We start from the raw sequence: 16,946 nt of genomic DNA on the forward strand, positions 1-16,946 counted from the left end.
CTTTATGAATCGGCCTTTGAATCATTGATTCACACAATTCGTTCAAAACGCAGATTCATTCAGAAGCTGTGTTGCTCGGCAACTTCCATACTGTAGCATACATCTAAAAAAAGGAAAACAATGTAGGGTGGGAACGTGATACTATGCATCAGTTGTCGGTTGTACTTATTGTTCATTGAGGCAGATGGATGCAAGCTGTTAGAGCTGGGGTCGCAAGTGGACTAAATTATTAAAGAAGTCCTGCATACATCACCAGAGACTTCTCACTTCCATTTTTGGTTATTACATTCTGCTTAATTATGAGGTCAAAACGTTGTTTAAAAATGAAACATACTGTATATGTGGATGAACTGTTCACAAAAGAGCTCTATAACATGCCTTTAGAAAATAAATAGGGTGAATTTTCACTTCACGCTGACTTTAAACAGTAGCGTTAGGGTTACTTTGATGGCTCACAGGTCAGTATTGTGCAGATAACTCATTTCATTAAGGTCGTTTAGTATGTTACAGTTAGTGTTGCGATCTGGTGCCAGTGTCCCTCCTAATATAAACGTCAAGCTGATGTAGGTCCATGCTTTTTTCCCTTCCACTTACCATGGATTGGAATCCTGCGGGCGCCCCTGGACGTTTCTGACGCCAGTCATTCGGCTCTCAAAACACTGATTTGATTAGTGCGAAATTCACTCTTAAAGCAACATTTGGCAGAATTTCAGTGTGCGGTTGATTTGTGGCTGGTGGACAGGAACAGGCCTGTTAACTCTGTAAGGAAAGTCAGAGTGGATAATGACGCTCTTTGGGTTTTCTTGGCACTGTCTTTCCTTTAGGGAAACCTTGAAGTCTTGTCTCCCATACTGCATTGAGATTGCTCTATTACGTTAATCCATTGAAACAGCTGTGCCTATCAGACCTGTCAAGTTAAGTGAAATCTTTTTCATGTGATGGAACATAAATTTTTAGTCTGTGTATATCATGGTTTGAGATCATTTTGCTATATGCTTTGAAAACTCATCATCGGTTTAGTGAGATTGGTACTCTGGATAATACATTTCTCAAAGCTGATCCATTACTCGCTTCATGTCAACCAAAGAGTCCAGGACCTGGCATCTTGTCATGGAACATTTTGAGATGTCAGTGCCATAGTTGACAGAAACCAAACACTCTCAGCTAAAAGGAATGACATTTTCAGCTTTTTCTAACAATTCCAGTTGTTTTGTCGTGGCTTGTCTGCCAGTTGGAGAGTTATTTGCTTTTGTATTAAGAGTAGCAAGAATGAGAGATGCATGCCTAGAAGGGCTTAGAGCAGCAGTTTTGTTAAAGATGCAACCCTTTTATTTATTTACCCGTCATAAAATTTAAAGTACTGTATTGTATTGTACTGTATACGGTATTGAAATACTGTTCTTGTAAATTAAGCCTGATAATACTGTACTATGAGCTTTTTATAAAACACCCTTCAGTTCTTCACTTTTATTCATTGTCAGGGTTGATGCATTGTTGAATTGAATCCAAAAAGATACCAATCCAAAAGGGGTCTGGGGTCGATGTTGGGCAAGTGGCCAGGAGTCTCTTTGATAAGCTGCTGTCAGCCTGTACTGTATGCATCCTGTGTGTTCAGCACCCTGTATTCATTAGGAGCTGGAATGTGTGCCTTACTACTGTATCACAACCTATAGAGAGCTGGAACCCTGTCCTTCATCACAAAATGTGCCCAGACTAACCTATAGCCAGAGCTGTCACCACAGACCTCCGGGGTTACTGGTCAAGGGGAACTTAATATGAGTGGAGACTATTTCCTTTCTTATTTTGTTATCATCCAGTAGGAGTTCCTGATGAAAGTCACTTCCTTTGTTGTAGAAGTCAGTGAGTTCATCTGTGCTGAGAAATGAATCAGACACAAATTTGTTAGAACATTTAAACTTGAAGGGATAATTAAACAAAACAATAAACGTTCTCTCATCATTTACTTTTTTTGGAAATTAACATAATTTGAGAGTTTTGGGGGGATTTGTGGAGCTTGACAGGGCCAGTTTTTTTCCCATTAGTTGAATGGAAAAAGAACAGTGTGGGCATTCTGCTAATAGACTGGGCTATTTTTTGTATTTCTGTAAAATAAGAGAAAATGATATGGATTTTAAAGTCTCCATTTGGCTTTTAGTATGCGTTGTTCTTAAAGGGGTCATCGGATGCTAAGTTCACTTTATATGTTATTTAAACATTAATGTGTGTTGGCAGTGTATGTACAATCTACCCTATAATGATAAAAATCCATGCAGTGGTTTTTAATTAATCTGTAAAAATAATATCCCCTTTTTCAAATCCAGCCATTCTCAGATGCCTGTCGTTGTGGCGTCACACACACAGAGGCCGCTCCCATGATAGTTGATTGACATTAGCGTCTTACCTAAGATCAGTTGTAACAGTTCACCCTCTTTGTTTCAATGCTGGAGCAAGGATGTAAGTTAGACAAGAATATCTCCGATTGAGCGATTGAGGTGTTGTGTTGCTGGATGTAATAATGAACAAAGTGGTCGTCATTTACTCCCGACATCTGAGCTGCTGAAGATGCAGTGGATTACATTTGTTTGTGAAGGGAATGCGCCTCCAGATCTACATATATCCGTCTATGTTCGCGCGAATCATTCGTGATCCTGTTTCACTTACAGGAGAAGTGAGTATATAGGGTTTTTTATGAACCTTGCGATCGTCTTTCCTAACAATGTGCTAGTTAGCAAGTTTAGCAGCTAAACACAGCTAAAGTAAACAGTCTCTTCTCACCACAGAGAGAAGAGAGGGGCGGGGCGAGCAGAGCTCATTTGCATTTAAAGCAACCTCGACCAGAATGAGATGATATTTGCAGAGCTGATTTTGGCAAGGTAAAAAGGCTGTTGTTTTACACGACCATTGAGAATTTTTAACCAAAGTATATTATAGACGTTTCATTAAGACCCTAAAGAATTATATCAACTTGTGGAAAATGGGCATCCGATGACCCCTTTAAGGTTATCTGTAAGCTACTGTGCTTCAAAACAATGACAAAATTTGCATGTAGAAGATATAAGTATTCAAAACTTATAGTCTATAACTTCCGCCAGTGTGGATCTACAATTTTGATGACGTAACCCTGCACTTCAGCTTCTCATCAAACTTTCTGACCAATCAAATGCTCTCTAAAATCAGATGCGTCCCACTCCCTAGACTATAAACAGATGCTGAAGCTGCGGCTTCAGTTGATCACTTGTTCACAGAATTTGTATTTACTGTATGGTAAATGGCACGTAGTGCACTATAAAGAGGTTTGGGAATTATTCAGATGGTGTAAACATGCATTCCATCTGGTTCAAATGCTAAACCAGTTTGAATACCGCACAAGATACAGATTTTTGGTCAAACCGCCCAGCACTATAATGTAGATGAGGATGGAATATTCATTTTGCAATTTCGATTTTTCTTGACCATGGAATGAGTGAGTAGAGAAATCTGGAGAAATGCATTTTCTTCAGGTTGACAAGGTAAATACTGTGTAAGAGTGATAATGGGTTGTGAATTTACTGCCTGGTGTGAGTGAGGATACTCACCTCGGCTTCCTGCAGTGCAACATCTTGAATTCTTTTCCATCCTGTGTGTTCTGACATGAATCCCTGAGGATTTTGGGAAGGAAAAACAAGCGATTTTGTATTTTGCTAGACCATTGCTGTAACCAGATTATGTTCAGGTTTTGATCCATAAAAGATACCGTTCTACATGATTGGCTCTAAAATATCATTGACATGTCTTTGATGCTTAAAGTATGCAGTCTCTCACTATTTTATATGAATCCAATAGTTTTTCATGTTTGACCAACATTTCACAGCAGAACATGGAAACATGAACTCATTCTGAGAACTGCCATCAAAGTAGGTAGATATCATGGCATGTTTGACAACTTGATTAATTAATAGTTCAGAAATAAATGATTGTTTGGAAAATCTGAAAGGTGAACTCCTAAAATTGCTGTCATTATTCACAAAGGCAAACTGTCTGTGTGTGTAATGCCACCTGTGAAAATATCCCTCAGAGCTCAGACATGACCGTTTTGGGAAATTGCTCCTATTTTTTTCACCATTATTCTATTTCTTAATTTAGACTCAAAATGTCATTGCAAATCTGACATTGAGATTCACAGGAAACAGATCTTTAGTAACATTTAAGTTATTATTTAGCAAAACTAGCCATTTGTTATTTAATATCAGTTTTAACACAAATTTTGACTGTCCCACCATTTTCCGGACAAAGATTTAGTCCAAAAATTATTAAACTTTCAGTAAAGTGGAGCCGACATTTGTTGATGAATTTAGAGATTTGAGAGAGATTATTTTCTAAAAGTCTGTTATGCTAAAGTGGCTGTGGTTGAAGAAAACAACAAATATGAACTGAGTGATGCTGTAAGTAATTAGAAAACTGAGGCAAAGACATCGCTCTGATTTAGGAGTCCCATAGGAATATAAATGTTAACAGCACGAAGACCAGGATGGAAAAAAGAAAGATTGAATGCCTTTCAAAACATCCTGAAACTCTGTGAATGTTGATCATGGAGCCGTTCCTAATTCCTTAATGTGTTTCCTAATTCCCTTAACAGGACAGAGCTCAAGTGTGTTTAGGGAACATTGTTTCACAGGCTTCAATAAGTCTTCCTCACTCTCTGTCTGGCGTGTCCACATAACCACACCTCATTAAATATTATGGGGGTCAGTTCATGTTTTTGATTGGCTCCAAAAGGGAGTCGCCATGTTAAAATGCCCAAATTTACAGCAGAAAAAAATGTTTACAGCCTGGTACAAAAAGTAGTTTTGGTCTATATAGCTAATTTTGCCCTTCATGTCAACCGTGAATTTTTTTTATAACTCACCTATTTAAATTCTATTAAGCCTTAAAGTTCTGCATAATTTAGGGCGTGGCCACTTGAGTGACAGGTGGATTGCAGCTGCTGTCATCACTAAGTGGGCGTGGTTTCGGCAACCAGCTCCACCCACGTCCCGCCTCTTTGCCCATTTTGGATTATCCGGGAGTGACGTGCAGTGACGCGATTCCAAGATGGCGACAGCCAACTCCCGCCCACTAAGAGCTTCAAAAATGCTCTTTAGAAACCTACAGGTGACGTCACGGACACTACGTCCATATTTTTTACAGTCTATGAACTCGTTCTCAATTAAGGCGTACTTGTGGCTTTTGATTACCCAAGGTCACCCAGTCATATTTAAATATTATTCCACCTTAAAGAGGGAAATGAAAAGTTCTTTGAAAGGTTGGGATTTAGGTGAAGGCGACAGAATGCCTCTCTGTGAAAGACTTTTTTTTTCTTTTACCTACCACTGTGAGTTAAAAAGCGGTTACATTTACTGTTGTTCTGTACATTTTTACGTAATTTTAATAAGAATCCATGCGATCTGGAATTTGTCATGAGATCAGAAGATTTCCCAATGTAGATTTCACAACAAGTTCAAGTTATACATACAGAGGCCTTTTTTTATAAAGAAATCTCAACTAGAGAAGTCTTTTACAGTACTTTTACTCCTTTCCTTTAGTTAGGGCGTTAGCCGGTGTCTCGTCTTCAATCTTGAATTGAAAGAGATAAGTATCATCAGTCCTTCTCTGATTACACTACACAGCACAATTGGAAGAAAAGAAACAGCTTAGGAAATGGAGTCTCATCCCTCTTTATTCTATAATTGCTACCGCAAGACTTTTGTTAAACGAACCGTCCATATAAATGAAACACAAACCCGCACAAGGGGGGCTAATTGGGCATTAAATGGGAAATAAATGTTGCCAAACATCAGACCTGAATCTGGCTGCATGCTAGATGAATGGACTTTTGGAAATTACATACTGGCATTCAACATCCAGTTCCTGCAGAAACTACAGGCAAGAAATTGGAGAAGGAAAGGAAAAGAATGGTAAAACAGTGCTACTTCATTTTTCTCCTTCTTTTTTTTTTAACATTAATGCAACTACAGTTAATTTTAGCAGGCCATATAAAAGTGACATTTTCTGCCTCATACAGCAAATATGTTTTTGTTGTTATACAATATAAAATATAGGAGTGATTCAGATTGCATGTTGTTGTTTTTTTTGTGTGTGTGTCACTTATGCAACTTTTGGGGCTTTTTACTATAGAGAGTGTGACTGTTATACCAGCAACTGTAAATCAGTAAAGAGTTTCCAGTTTTGTGGTGTCTCATGAAAACCTCTTTGCATCTTCTTGTTGAATAATATCCATGTCGTATTTAATCATTTTATGGGATTTTAACTAACAGCTCATATGTAAGAAATTTGCGATGAATACTGTAATAGTGATTGTACAAATGATACTTTAAAATTCTATTTATTTTTTTAGAAAAATCTCACAAATCGGCATGTCCCACGAATGTCATACTTCATCTTTTGTGTTAGCAAAACACATCACTGATATGTACAGTACTGTACATGGATATTAATGACCATGTCTGACCAATGCTTGTTCAGCTGTGCTCCAGGAGGAGGCATTAGTACCCACTGACCCTTTACAGACTTGATCTTACATCATTATGTGGCTTTTCTAAACATTCCTGAGACATGGTTTGGGGTGAGTTAGGTATAGATCAGCATGTGGGCAATGAATAATTGCAAAACACAATTGCCACAAGCCAAGGTGGGAAAGGGAATGTCAGGTTTGCACATGGTCTCAAGATGTCAGATCATTCCTCCCTTTTAACCTGTTCAAGTCACCCCATTTTCTTTGAAAGCACTTTACTCGTCTGATCTGGCTCCACTTTAACCCCATAGACATCATATTGAGCCGTTTAAAGTCTTGTGTTACAGCCATGTGGTCTGTATGTTATGGAGCGTTACACACATATCCCTTTGAAGCACTGCAACACTTTGTAGTTCATTTTGTTTATCAGTGTTTACATATAACTTAACTTTTCATTTTTCCATTATATCAGTACTATCGATTCATATTTTAGTCAGTGTATAGTGGTGGCCAAAATGATTAGAACACTAGTATTTTCACCAGCTAAAAATGGTTAAGTCAGTTATTTCAAACTTTCGCTGTAGTGTGTCAGTAGGAAATATCAGTTTACATTTTCAAACATTCATGTTGCCATTAATTGTAATAATCCAGTGAGATTTTTGTTTGCACAAGGAGTCTGACAACAGCCAGTGCTCCACACAGAGATCTGATCTCATCATCATCCAGTCTGTCTGGAATGACATAAAGAAACAGAACAAACTGAGACTTAATCCAAAAGAACTGTGACAAAGTCTCCAAGATGCTTCAAGAAACCTACCCGCAAAGCTACAATACTGTTGAAAGTTTTAGGCACTTGTGTAAAAATGCTGTCAAAAATAATGTCATAAATAGATTTTCTTTATCAGTTAACTTCTATTAACTAAATTAGATCAACATTTGCTGAGAGCATCCTTTGCGTCTAAAGCAGCTTTTGCCCTATGTGCACTCACGCATAGTTTTTCAGGTAGCATTGAAGGTAGGTCTCTTGAAGCATCTTGGAGACATTGCCACAGTTCTTCTGGATTTAGTCTGTCTCAGTTTGTTTTGTTTCTTCATGTCATTCCAGACAGACTGGATGATGATGAGATCAGATCTCTGTGTGGAGCACTGGCTGTTGTCAGACTCCTTGTGCAAACAAAAATCTCACTGGATTATTACAATTAATGGAAAAATTAATATTTGGAAATGTAAACTGATATTTCCTACTGACACACTACAGCGAAAGATAGAAATAACTGACTTAAAACCATTTTTAGCTGGTGAAAATACTAGCGTTCTAATACTTTTGGCCACCACTGTATATTGAAATGAATATACTACTTAGTTGTGAGGCATGTGTGGCTTTAGGCATGTATTCTTGCTTAGTGTGCATGTGGTATGTAGAGAATGGTGGCATGTACACCTTTCATCGGGTTATCAGTGAGAGCTCATGTGTGACTGGAGTCTGTTGCTCGTGGTCATGCTGCTTGCAGGACTATGAGTGACGACTGACGCCTGAATGCAGTGAGCGTAAAAAGCTCTTTTCACCACAATGAATGAAACAAGAGATCGACCACTGCTAAAGAGGAAATACTCTTAACACAAATCTTTAATCTGGTTGTAAGGTCCATGTATCATGTCTTAAAGTCTGTCTTGTGAGGAACAAATCATATAGTGTTTTGCTTTGCCTTGCCATATTTGGCTATTGGGGATTTTGGGTTTATGTAGAGTTTAAATATACAGAGTCATTTCTTTTTTTAATCTTCCTTTATTTCTTTTCGTCTCCTGGAATAGCAGGAACAACTGTGAGGCTGACGTCCAGTGACAACGGAAAGATTGCATCATGAAATTACCATCTTGCTTTCATAGTTGATGTGGGTTTTGACTGTACATTTACTTTTTTTTGGTTTTTAAGGATGACCTTTCATTATTAGATGTGCTTGAAGGGAAAGGGGGAAATGAAGAGTCTTGTTGGGTTTATTCGGCCATGTTGTGCAGACAAGGGATGGAAAGTTAATCAACGGCTTGCTCTCTCCACCCTTGATGTCCTATGGGGATCAGGTGGGAAAAATGCAGCCCTCCATGGGAATGCTTCACCCCAGAATCATCCATCAGTAAAGGCCCTGACTGTGTTTGTGCACAATAGGCTGGGGTCATCTGTGGGTAGTACTTGGAAAAGGAAAGTTACTTGCATAAGCCCTGGAGATTTGGACAGTTTGAGACTTGTCCGTTTTCCCATAATAGGCTGAAACAAGTCAGAAGGTGAATAAAGGGGTAATGCAACATCTGAATGTCCCACTATTTTTCAGTAATATTTTTTTCACTAATAAATGCAGTATCATACATAACATTAATGAAGTGTCACTTGATTTAAGTGTGTTTGTGGAGGTCACTTGCTGAATTGATAAATTAATTTTTCCTTTTACAGAGGGGTTCAACACACATCTGAATCTCTTCACACAAAGAGTGGATTTACTTCAGCAGCTCTCAGGCTTAGTATCAACCAGCAGGAACGTGACCCTTTATGAGGAGGACCAGGGATGTCCAGTACTGGACATTGGCTTGTATGCCACACTAACTATGCCCACCCAGGAAGCATTTGGATCAAGGTTTGACATGCATTTATATATGTTATTTTATTTTATATTTCATTTTATTTGCATTTTGACAGTTTTTTTTTTTTTTTTGTGTTTGATTTATATTTTATTAAAAATGACCTAATTTTTATTTTATTTTGTTCAGTTTACACAGCTGTTGAAATGTTTGGGGTTATATATGTATATGTATATGTGTATATATATATATATATACATACAGCACAATATTTTCAACTGTGATAATGAGAAATGTTTCTTGAGCACCAAATCAGTACAGTAGAATGATTTCTGAAGGACCATGCTGGCTCTCTGAAGACTGGAGTCAGGGTTGCCAGGTTTTCACAACAAAACCTGCCGAAATCGAATTCAAAACGAGCCCAATCGTGTTTAAAATTCATTTTCTGTAATATTTTTTTTCACTAATAAATGCAGTATCATGCATCACATTAATGAACTGTCACTTGATTTAAGTGTTTGTGTCTGTGGAGGTCACTTGTTGAATTGATCAATTAATTTTTCCAAATCAATTTTTACAAAACGAGCCCAATGGTGTTTAAAATTCACGTTGCGGGGGGTAAAACACACGTTTTTTTGGTGTGGTTCCCCTGGTAAAATTTGCATTCCAGGGGCTAAATATCATGTTATTTGTGTTGCTTTAACCTGCGCACATAAAAAAACAACCTGTGGCAACAGTGTTAAAGTAGCCCATTGTTTCGATGCCGGAGCAGGGATGTAAGTTAGACAAGAATATCTCCGATTGAGCGATTGAGGTGTTGTGTTGCTGGATGTAATAATGAACATAGTGGTCGTCATTTACTCCTGACATCTGAGCCGCTAAAGATGCTGTGGATTACGTTTGTTTGTGAAGGGAATGCACCTCCTGATCTACATAAATGCATTTATGTTCGCGCGAATCATCCGTGATCCAGCTTCACTTGCAGCAGAAGTGAGTGTAAGGGTTTTTTTTTATGAATCTTTGCAATCGCTTTTCCTAATAATGTGCTAGTTAGCAAGTTTAGAGGCTAAACATGGCTAAATGCAGCTAAAGTAAACAGGCTCATCACTCCACAGAGAGAAGAGAGGGGCGATGCGAGCAGAGCTCATTTGCATTTAAAGGAACAATCCCCTCAGAATGGGATGGTTTTTGCATAGCTCATTTTGACAAGGTAAAAAGGGGTTGTTTTACACAGCTATTGGGAATTTTTAACCACAGTATATTATATTTTCATTAAGACCCTAAAGAATCATATCAGCTTGTGGTAAATTGGCATCCGATGACCACTTTAAGAAATTCAAACAATAACTACCATTTTGTGGCTCTTTAATGTGCCATGACAGATCAGAGTATTGCCTTTTTAGATCAATCGACACATGAACTGATTGTCATTTCTTCTTTTTAAAGCAATGTATTTTATTTAAACCGCGGAGACATCAATAAGTGTTTTTAAGTCCAACAAAGTTAATCTACTCTCGTGTCTGATTTGTTTGTCAGACAGAATGGCCGATTCGGCACTATGATTGGTCAGATCACCTGTCAATCAAGCTGTTTGCGAAGGGTCAATATCACTTTGTCATCACACAAATAATGTGTTAAAACAGTTATTTTAATGGTAGTTTTAATGTTAGTTTAGTTATTTGTAATATTTTACATTTTTACAGCCTTGGTAAGCATTAGATGGTAGTTTTGAATGGTAGTGTATTCAAGTTTTCTTGTTTCTAATGAAATCATTTCTGTCTTGTGTGTCTCTGTTTGTGTTCACAGCTTTGCAGATGAATTCAGTGTGCTTATTCAACTGCGGAGCTCACAAGAAGAGGACCGGAGTGTGTTGACTTTGCTGAACTTCTATAATCAAATTTTACTCCAGATCCGTATAGGCCCACACAGCATCACCTTCATCACCACACAGCAGCGTGACTATGAGTACAAACACCATTTAACACACCACTGAGAACTAAGCCTTACCAATATTGAAATAACAATATTCTTAGTGTATTTGCAACCCCATTTGTTTGCTAAACATCAGGTGATTTTCTCTTGCTTCAGATTTTCAGTGTCCGGACTGTCTGACTCGCAGTGGCACTGGATCTCAGTTGGGGTTGCATTTGAATGGCTGGCTGTCTATGTGGACTGTGTGCTGGTGGAGAAAGTGAGCTGGATGTACCCGTACATGGGCATCACTACAGATGGCCTGCTGATGGTGGGGGGAATCCTGGAAGGGTTTGAGACACCCTTTGAGGTATTCTTCGTTTGGTATATGCAAGGAGGCTGTGGAAAGACACTATAGTCAGTGTCAAGAATCTATCATGCCTGCATGGGCAACCAGCCTTTCCTAAAATCATTAGTTAAAGACTCTAATATATCTTACTGCAGCACAGTTGTGTAGAAGAATGTTTATTAAAGAAACTAGAGCTATCCTGCTGAAGTAGCACTAGCAATGCGTCATGGGAAACATGTCTGGCTGCCACACCAATTTGCCTTTCAACTGTGAAAGCCATCATCTCATTCACTTAAACTTAAAAAATGAATGGTCACAGAACAGGATGCCAAGAGTTTCAGTGGCACAGAAGGCCTACAATGGGTTTTTATCATGGCGACTGTGGTATAAAGTTCACTATTAATTCTAAATCAATGAGGCATATGAGTGAACATTTGACCAACACTCCTGTAAAATCAGTGTTCAGCTAATGGATTGGTATGTGGTTGATGTCATAGCTCAGATTTGTCTTCGCCGTCTGTGTCTGTTTTCACAGGGAGAGCTGAGACAGATGACCTTCATAATGGGAGATGCAAATGCTGCCAAAGATCATTGTGCTCTTCTTCAGCATATGTGTGAACCTATGAAAGGACACAGCTTTCTTAAGACAGAAAGTAGCACTGAGGTACAGTTGAGGACTTGAAAGCAGTTATACAAATAGTTAGATCTTTTTCAGTTGTGTCATTTTTAAGTCCTAATCTTGTAAAATTACTGCTGAAAATAGTCATTAGTAAAGAGAGATTTAAAAAAACATTTTCATCAATGAAAAGAGACATTGTGGACAAAAAAGTGCATTGTGCACAATTAAATTATTTTAATTTAAAAGTAATTAAAGTTATTGATAATGCACAGTTAATGTTTTTTTAGAGGGAAAATTATTTAAATGGTCATTCAAATGTCAATCATGGTCAATAATGTTAGAGATATATAAAATATTTTATTATACACTTTCTTGTGCAAAATTGCAAAACTTTACTTTTTTCTTAAATTAGAAAGCATTTTAGTTTGAATAAAATTGACTAAAATTAATGAAATAACTTGTTAGCATTTTAAAAAATTAACTCTACTCCCATCCAAACATAATCGTTAGTACAGCTTTTTTTGGCTGAAAAATGTATCATTGCTCCAGACACATCAATATTGGCTCAACCAGTGATGTGAGTTTAAATGTACTTGTCCACCAATAGCGGATGGGGGGAGTGTTTAGGAAGTTTTTTTTTTTTTTTGCAATTGATTTTTGTAATGCTTTTGAAATGACACACTTCACGTTTCATGTTGTTAATATCTTTCCACACTGAAAGTATTGTGTTTTGACATCTTGTTTGGCTCCATTTACCTTACAGAGCCCTTTGTCATCCTCAGCTGGCTCAACAGCAGACAGGCCTTTCTCATCAAATCCCTCAACCAGCTCAGACGAGACTGCCAATATACATTCAGTTCCAGGGCTCAGGCCTGAACCTAGAGAATCACATGATTCGGTAAGAGACAAGAAGAAACATCCCAGTGTTAATTACAGACCCAAAAAGTCAATCTGTGTATAAATCATAGCATAAAAGATCAGATACAGACACGGTGAGTAATTATGCAGCTATGAATGGACAAAGCGTGTGTACAATGTGGGGAGAATGAACTTCAGCTGGGGAACAGAGATGAATGACTTTAGAGGTTAGGAAATTGAATAAATGGGAAAGAAGGGATCACTCGGACTTCTCATTTGTCCTCATAAAGCTGTTGCTGTGTTTTCCTACATGGGGAGGGCGATGATGAATGATCATCATGGGAACTGTCTCATTTCAGCACGGTGCTGTAACACAGAGGAACTGTGCTGAGACGCTGGGGCCGTATTTGATAAACACCCCATCTAGGAGAGTAAGTCCGGGCAGCCTGAGAGTTTGCTGGTATACTCCAGGAATGGCTCCAAATCTTGCTGGAAAGTCATTAGACACTATATTGCTTTGCGCTTTAAGTGAGCTCTGTGCACTGCAGGACACACTTTTAGAAGTTTCCTGGGCCGATGTTTAACATATATTATGAACTGATTGTTAAAGATTACCTGCAGTATTTTGCTAGACATTGCATAGTTGGCTGTGGGTGTAGCATCATCCACAGTCCTCTGTTTGGGTGTTTCATTGAAAGCAGGGATGTACAATATATCATATGATTCAGCATGGTAAACAATATCTTACAGCATTTTTAATTTATTGATATCTGTTAGTATTGAATATTTAATTTCAGTCATGTATAAGTGCCATGTACAAAGTATATTGAAAATCTTCTCAGAAAAAAAATAATTCTCCACACATTATAGACAAGTATCAGAAATACACATACAGTATATGCAGAGATTAAAAAAAATACAGTGCCATTAATAGGGTTAAAGAAATTGGTATTTCTACAGAGCTACAAGAATACTTTTTGTGCGCAAGAAAAATAAAAATAATGACTTAATTAAAAATTTCTTCTTTTCTGTGTCAGTATTTGACGCATGTTCAGGAGAGTACAGGTGTTCTGACCGTGTTTACAAGCAGAAGAACATGCCCAATTTACAGTTGGTCAAAAGTTTACACCCCCATTTCAGAATCATTAAAAATGTTAATTATTTTAAGAAAATAAGAGAGATACAAACTGCATGTTATTGTTTATTTAGAACTGACCTGAATAAGATATTTCACATAAAATATGTTTACATATAGTTCACAAGAAAATAATAATTGAATTTATAAAAATGACCCTGTTCAAAAGTTTACACCCCCTTCATTCTTAATGTGTTATTACCTGAATAATCCACAGCTGTGTTTTTTTTTTTGTTGTTGTTGTTGTTTAGTGATAGTTGTTGATGAGTCCCTTGTTTGTCTTCAGAAAAATCCTTCAGGTGCCACAAATTCTTTGGTTTTCCAGCATTTTTGTGTATTTGAACCCTCTCCAACAATGACTGTATGAGTTTGAGATCCATCTTTTTCACACTGAGGACAACATATGCAACTATTACAGAAGGTTCAAGCGCTTACTGATGCTCCAGAAGGAAAAACCATGCATTAAGAGGCAGGGGTGAAAACTTTTGAACAGAATAGAGATGTGTCCATTTTTCTGAAATCTCCAAAAAGCAAGCTTTGGCCCTTTTTGGTCCAAAAAGCTTGTTTGGCCCATTGCAGCCTATAATACAGGAAGTGAGCTAACAAAAGTGTTCTGTTATGGTTTCACACACTACAAATGACACAAAGATAACAGTTATATTATGTAACAGTGGACAGCTTTAAGGTCAAAGATCAAGGCAAATCTGCATTACACATCTTCCTCCAGGAGGTGGCATTTTGCATAGGGGAATTCCAGTACTGTCCCATCTATTGGAGATGGTGCTGAGCTCACCACTGCATCTGGATATGGTTTCATTTGAGGTGGAATTGAGGCTGACTGTACATAATGTTGTCTGTTATCAGATAACCAGAGTTTAATGAACTACTGGCAGTATAGTCCTCCCTTAAACAGTGGGTAATTAGTGAACAGCATTTGAGAATTGAATATTGTGGCAGATATAATCTCAGATTTGGTTGGGTTTTAACTCTTGGTCTTTCCTGTATGGAGTAAATATAGACGAGGCAGAGGAACTGTGGGAGTTCTGTTCTGCACATGTCCGTCGTGTTTGTCTATCATCCATATATTCTGGCCTCATAAATGTTAGACATGTAATTATAATGTTTGCACTGTAATTTAGTGCACCCTTCTGAAGCTAAAATAAGTCATAAAGTAGATATTAAAAAAGTGTGAAGTTTCATTTAATATTCAGCCATAAAGAAATACAGGTTTACATAAACGCACATACAGTGGAGCCTCAGACTTACAAACCCCATGTTGGATACGTGCACACTGAATATGTCAGATGAAAAGACCATCTCCCATCATTTCTTGTGGTTTCTGCTGCTTGATTAATTAGGCTATGTGGAATCGTAGCTTCCAACACCCACCGCCAGTGAAATTGTGAAAACCTCAGAGTCAGGGTCTCACAGGAAAGTCAGGCAAGAGAGTCTTCATCTGTGATTGATCTCCCTGAGTTACCTCTGTTACTATGGCAGCCATTACCACTAATCCTCTCTGTTTTAATGACCTTGTGGTCACGCAGCATCCCACTGCTTTGATTCTGAGAGCTGGAGGTCTGCTTCAAAACTTGCTTTGAATTAGAGTAACCTCATCAAGTTTATTTCTGGAACAAATTGTCATTTCTAATTGATGGTTCACCAGTGCTTTCATAAATCTGTCTCATCTTTCCTGCTTTTGTGTGTGTGTGTGTGTGTGTGTGTGTCAGTCTCAGCAGGCTTTAGTTGTCTGAATGTGTTTTCTATTTGTCACGGTTCAGCAGTGACACAGAAATCCTTTATGTTTATGCGAAATGTAAAATAGCTTCCAATTTGGTTCTAAAACTGACATTGTCTTTCTATCTTATCTATTAAGCTATTAAAGGAGTAGTTCACCCAAAAATTAAAATTCTGTTACTATTGTGTACTAGAACATGCTTTCATGCTTAGTGGTTGAATGCATTATTTTTAACATAATTTACATTATTACAATACATTTCTCCCAGCCTGGCACAAATGACTCGATTAGTTCCGGGTTCCGCCTTCCAAAAAACTAAATGTGTTGGGATTGGTTAGCTCTCCCACTGTGTTGCGATTGGCGAACAGCTTAGACAGTGTTTCAGTACTGCCACACCCCTTTTCGAAGAAGCAAGTTCCATGTACAACTGTTAGAGCAAGCTAGATTAAAGTGATTCTTGCGTTTTAAATATGGATATTTTTCTTACAAAAACGCATCGATTCGATACAGGAGGCCTTTATTAACCCCCCAAAGCTGTGTGAGGCAAATTTTAATATAACTCCGATTGCATTCGTTTGAAAGAAGGAAGTCATATACACCTAGGATGCATGGAGGGTGAGTAAACAATATGCTATAGTAGTGTTGGGTCCTATCATCAGCCTGAGAGATCGCCAGTACATAATATTATTGTGCTAATGTATTTAATTATTTACATACTTAGTTTCATTGCCCGAAACCAGCTCCAGCATAAGGCTAAAAGCAGCTTAACATTACCAAGAACATCATCACTGATTAGCCTAGCCTATTCTAGTGCACGTTTATGAATTTTAAAAAACACTTGCGTTATAAATGAAGCTATCTACACTGTATGATGAATAAATCTCTTACCACACACTGCACAAGTCTGTGGTGTGTTACTGCTCTGAATCAATGCTTGTGCCCACCCCAGGGATTTAATTTAATGATATTTCAATGGAGGGACATCATTTAATTTAATGATATTTCAATGGACCGCGTTGTGACATCATTGCTTGCGGAAAACAAACGTTGTAGTCCAAAGGAGCAGTTCATTGTAGTTCTTGAAAAGGGATTTTTTAAAAACGAAATATCTCCCTTTGGAGTGGACTTTGACATTTGTAACTTTGTAGATCTTTTTTTATGCCCAAAGATACACACCACACACTGACTAAAGTTCAAGGCCCAGAAAGGTAGTAAGGACATAGTTAAAATAGTCTGTGACATCAGTAGTTCGACCTTACAAGAGAAGCTCACTTCCAG

The 16,946-nt window shown here is 37.9% G+C and overlaps 1 protein-coding gene across 1 annotated transcript in view; it reads left to right on the forward strand.

Annotated features, from left to right (window-relative positions):
• Positions 1 to 16,946, forward strand: part of si:dkey-61l1.4 (collagen alpha-1(I) chain) — a 51,568-nt gene that overhangs the window by 3,913 nt on the left and 30,709 nt on the right. The window contains exons 2-6 of the mRNA XM_051108734.1: positions 8,937 to 9,117; positions 10,868 to 11,026; positions 11,150 to 11,342; positions 11,857 to 11,985; positions 12,704 to 12,838. Of these exons, the coding sequence (XP_050964691.1) occupies positions 8,937 to 9,117; positions 10,868 to 11,026; positions 11,150 to 11,342; positions 11,857 to 11,985; positions 12,704 to 12,838 (797 nt within the window). The remainder of the gene's footprint in view (positions 1 to 8,936; positions 9,118 to 10,867; positions 11,027 to 11,149; positions 11,343 to 11,856; positions 11,986 to 12,703; positions 12,839 to 16,946) is intronic.

Source organism: Labeo rohita, chromosome 5 (genome assembly GCF_022985175.1).
Source record: "Labeo rohita strain BAU-BD-2019 chromosome 5, IGBB_LRoh.1.0, whole genome shotgun sequence".
NCBI lineage: Eukaryota > Metazoa > Chordata > Actinopteri > Cypriniformes > Cyprinidae > Labeo > Labeo rohita.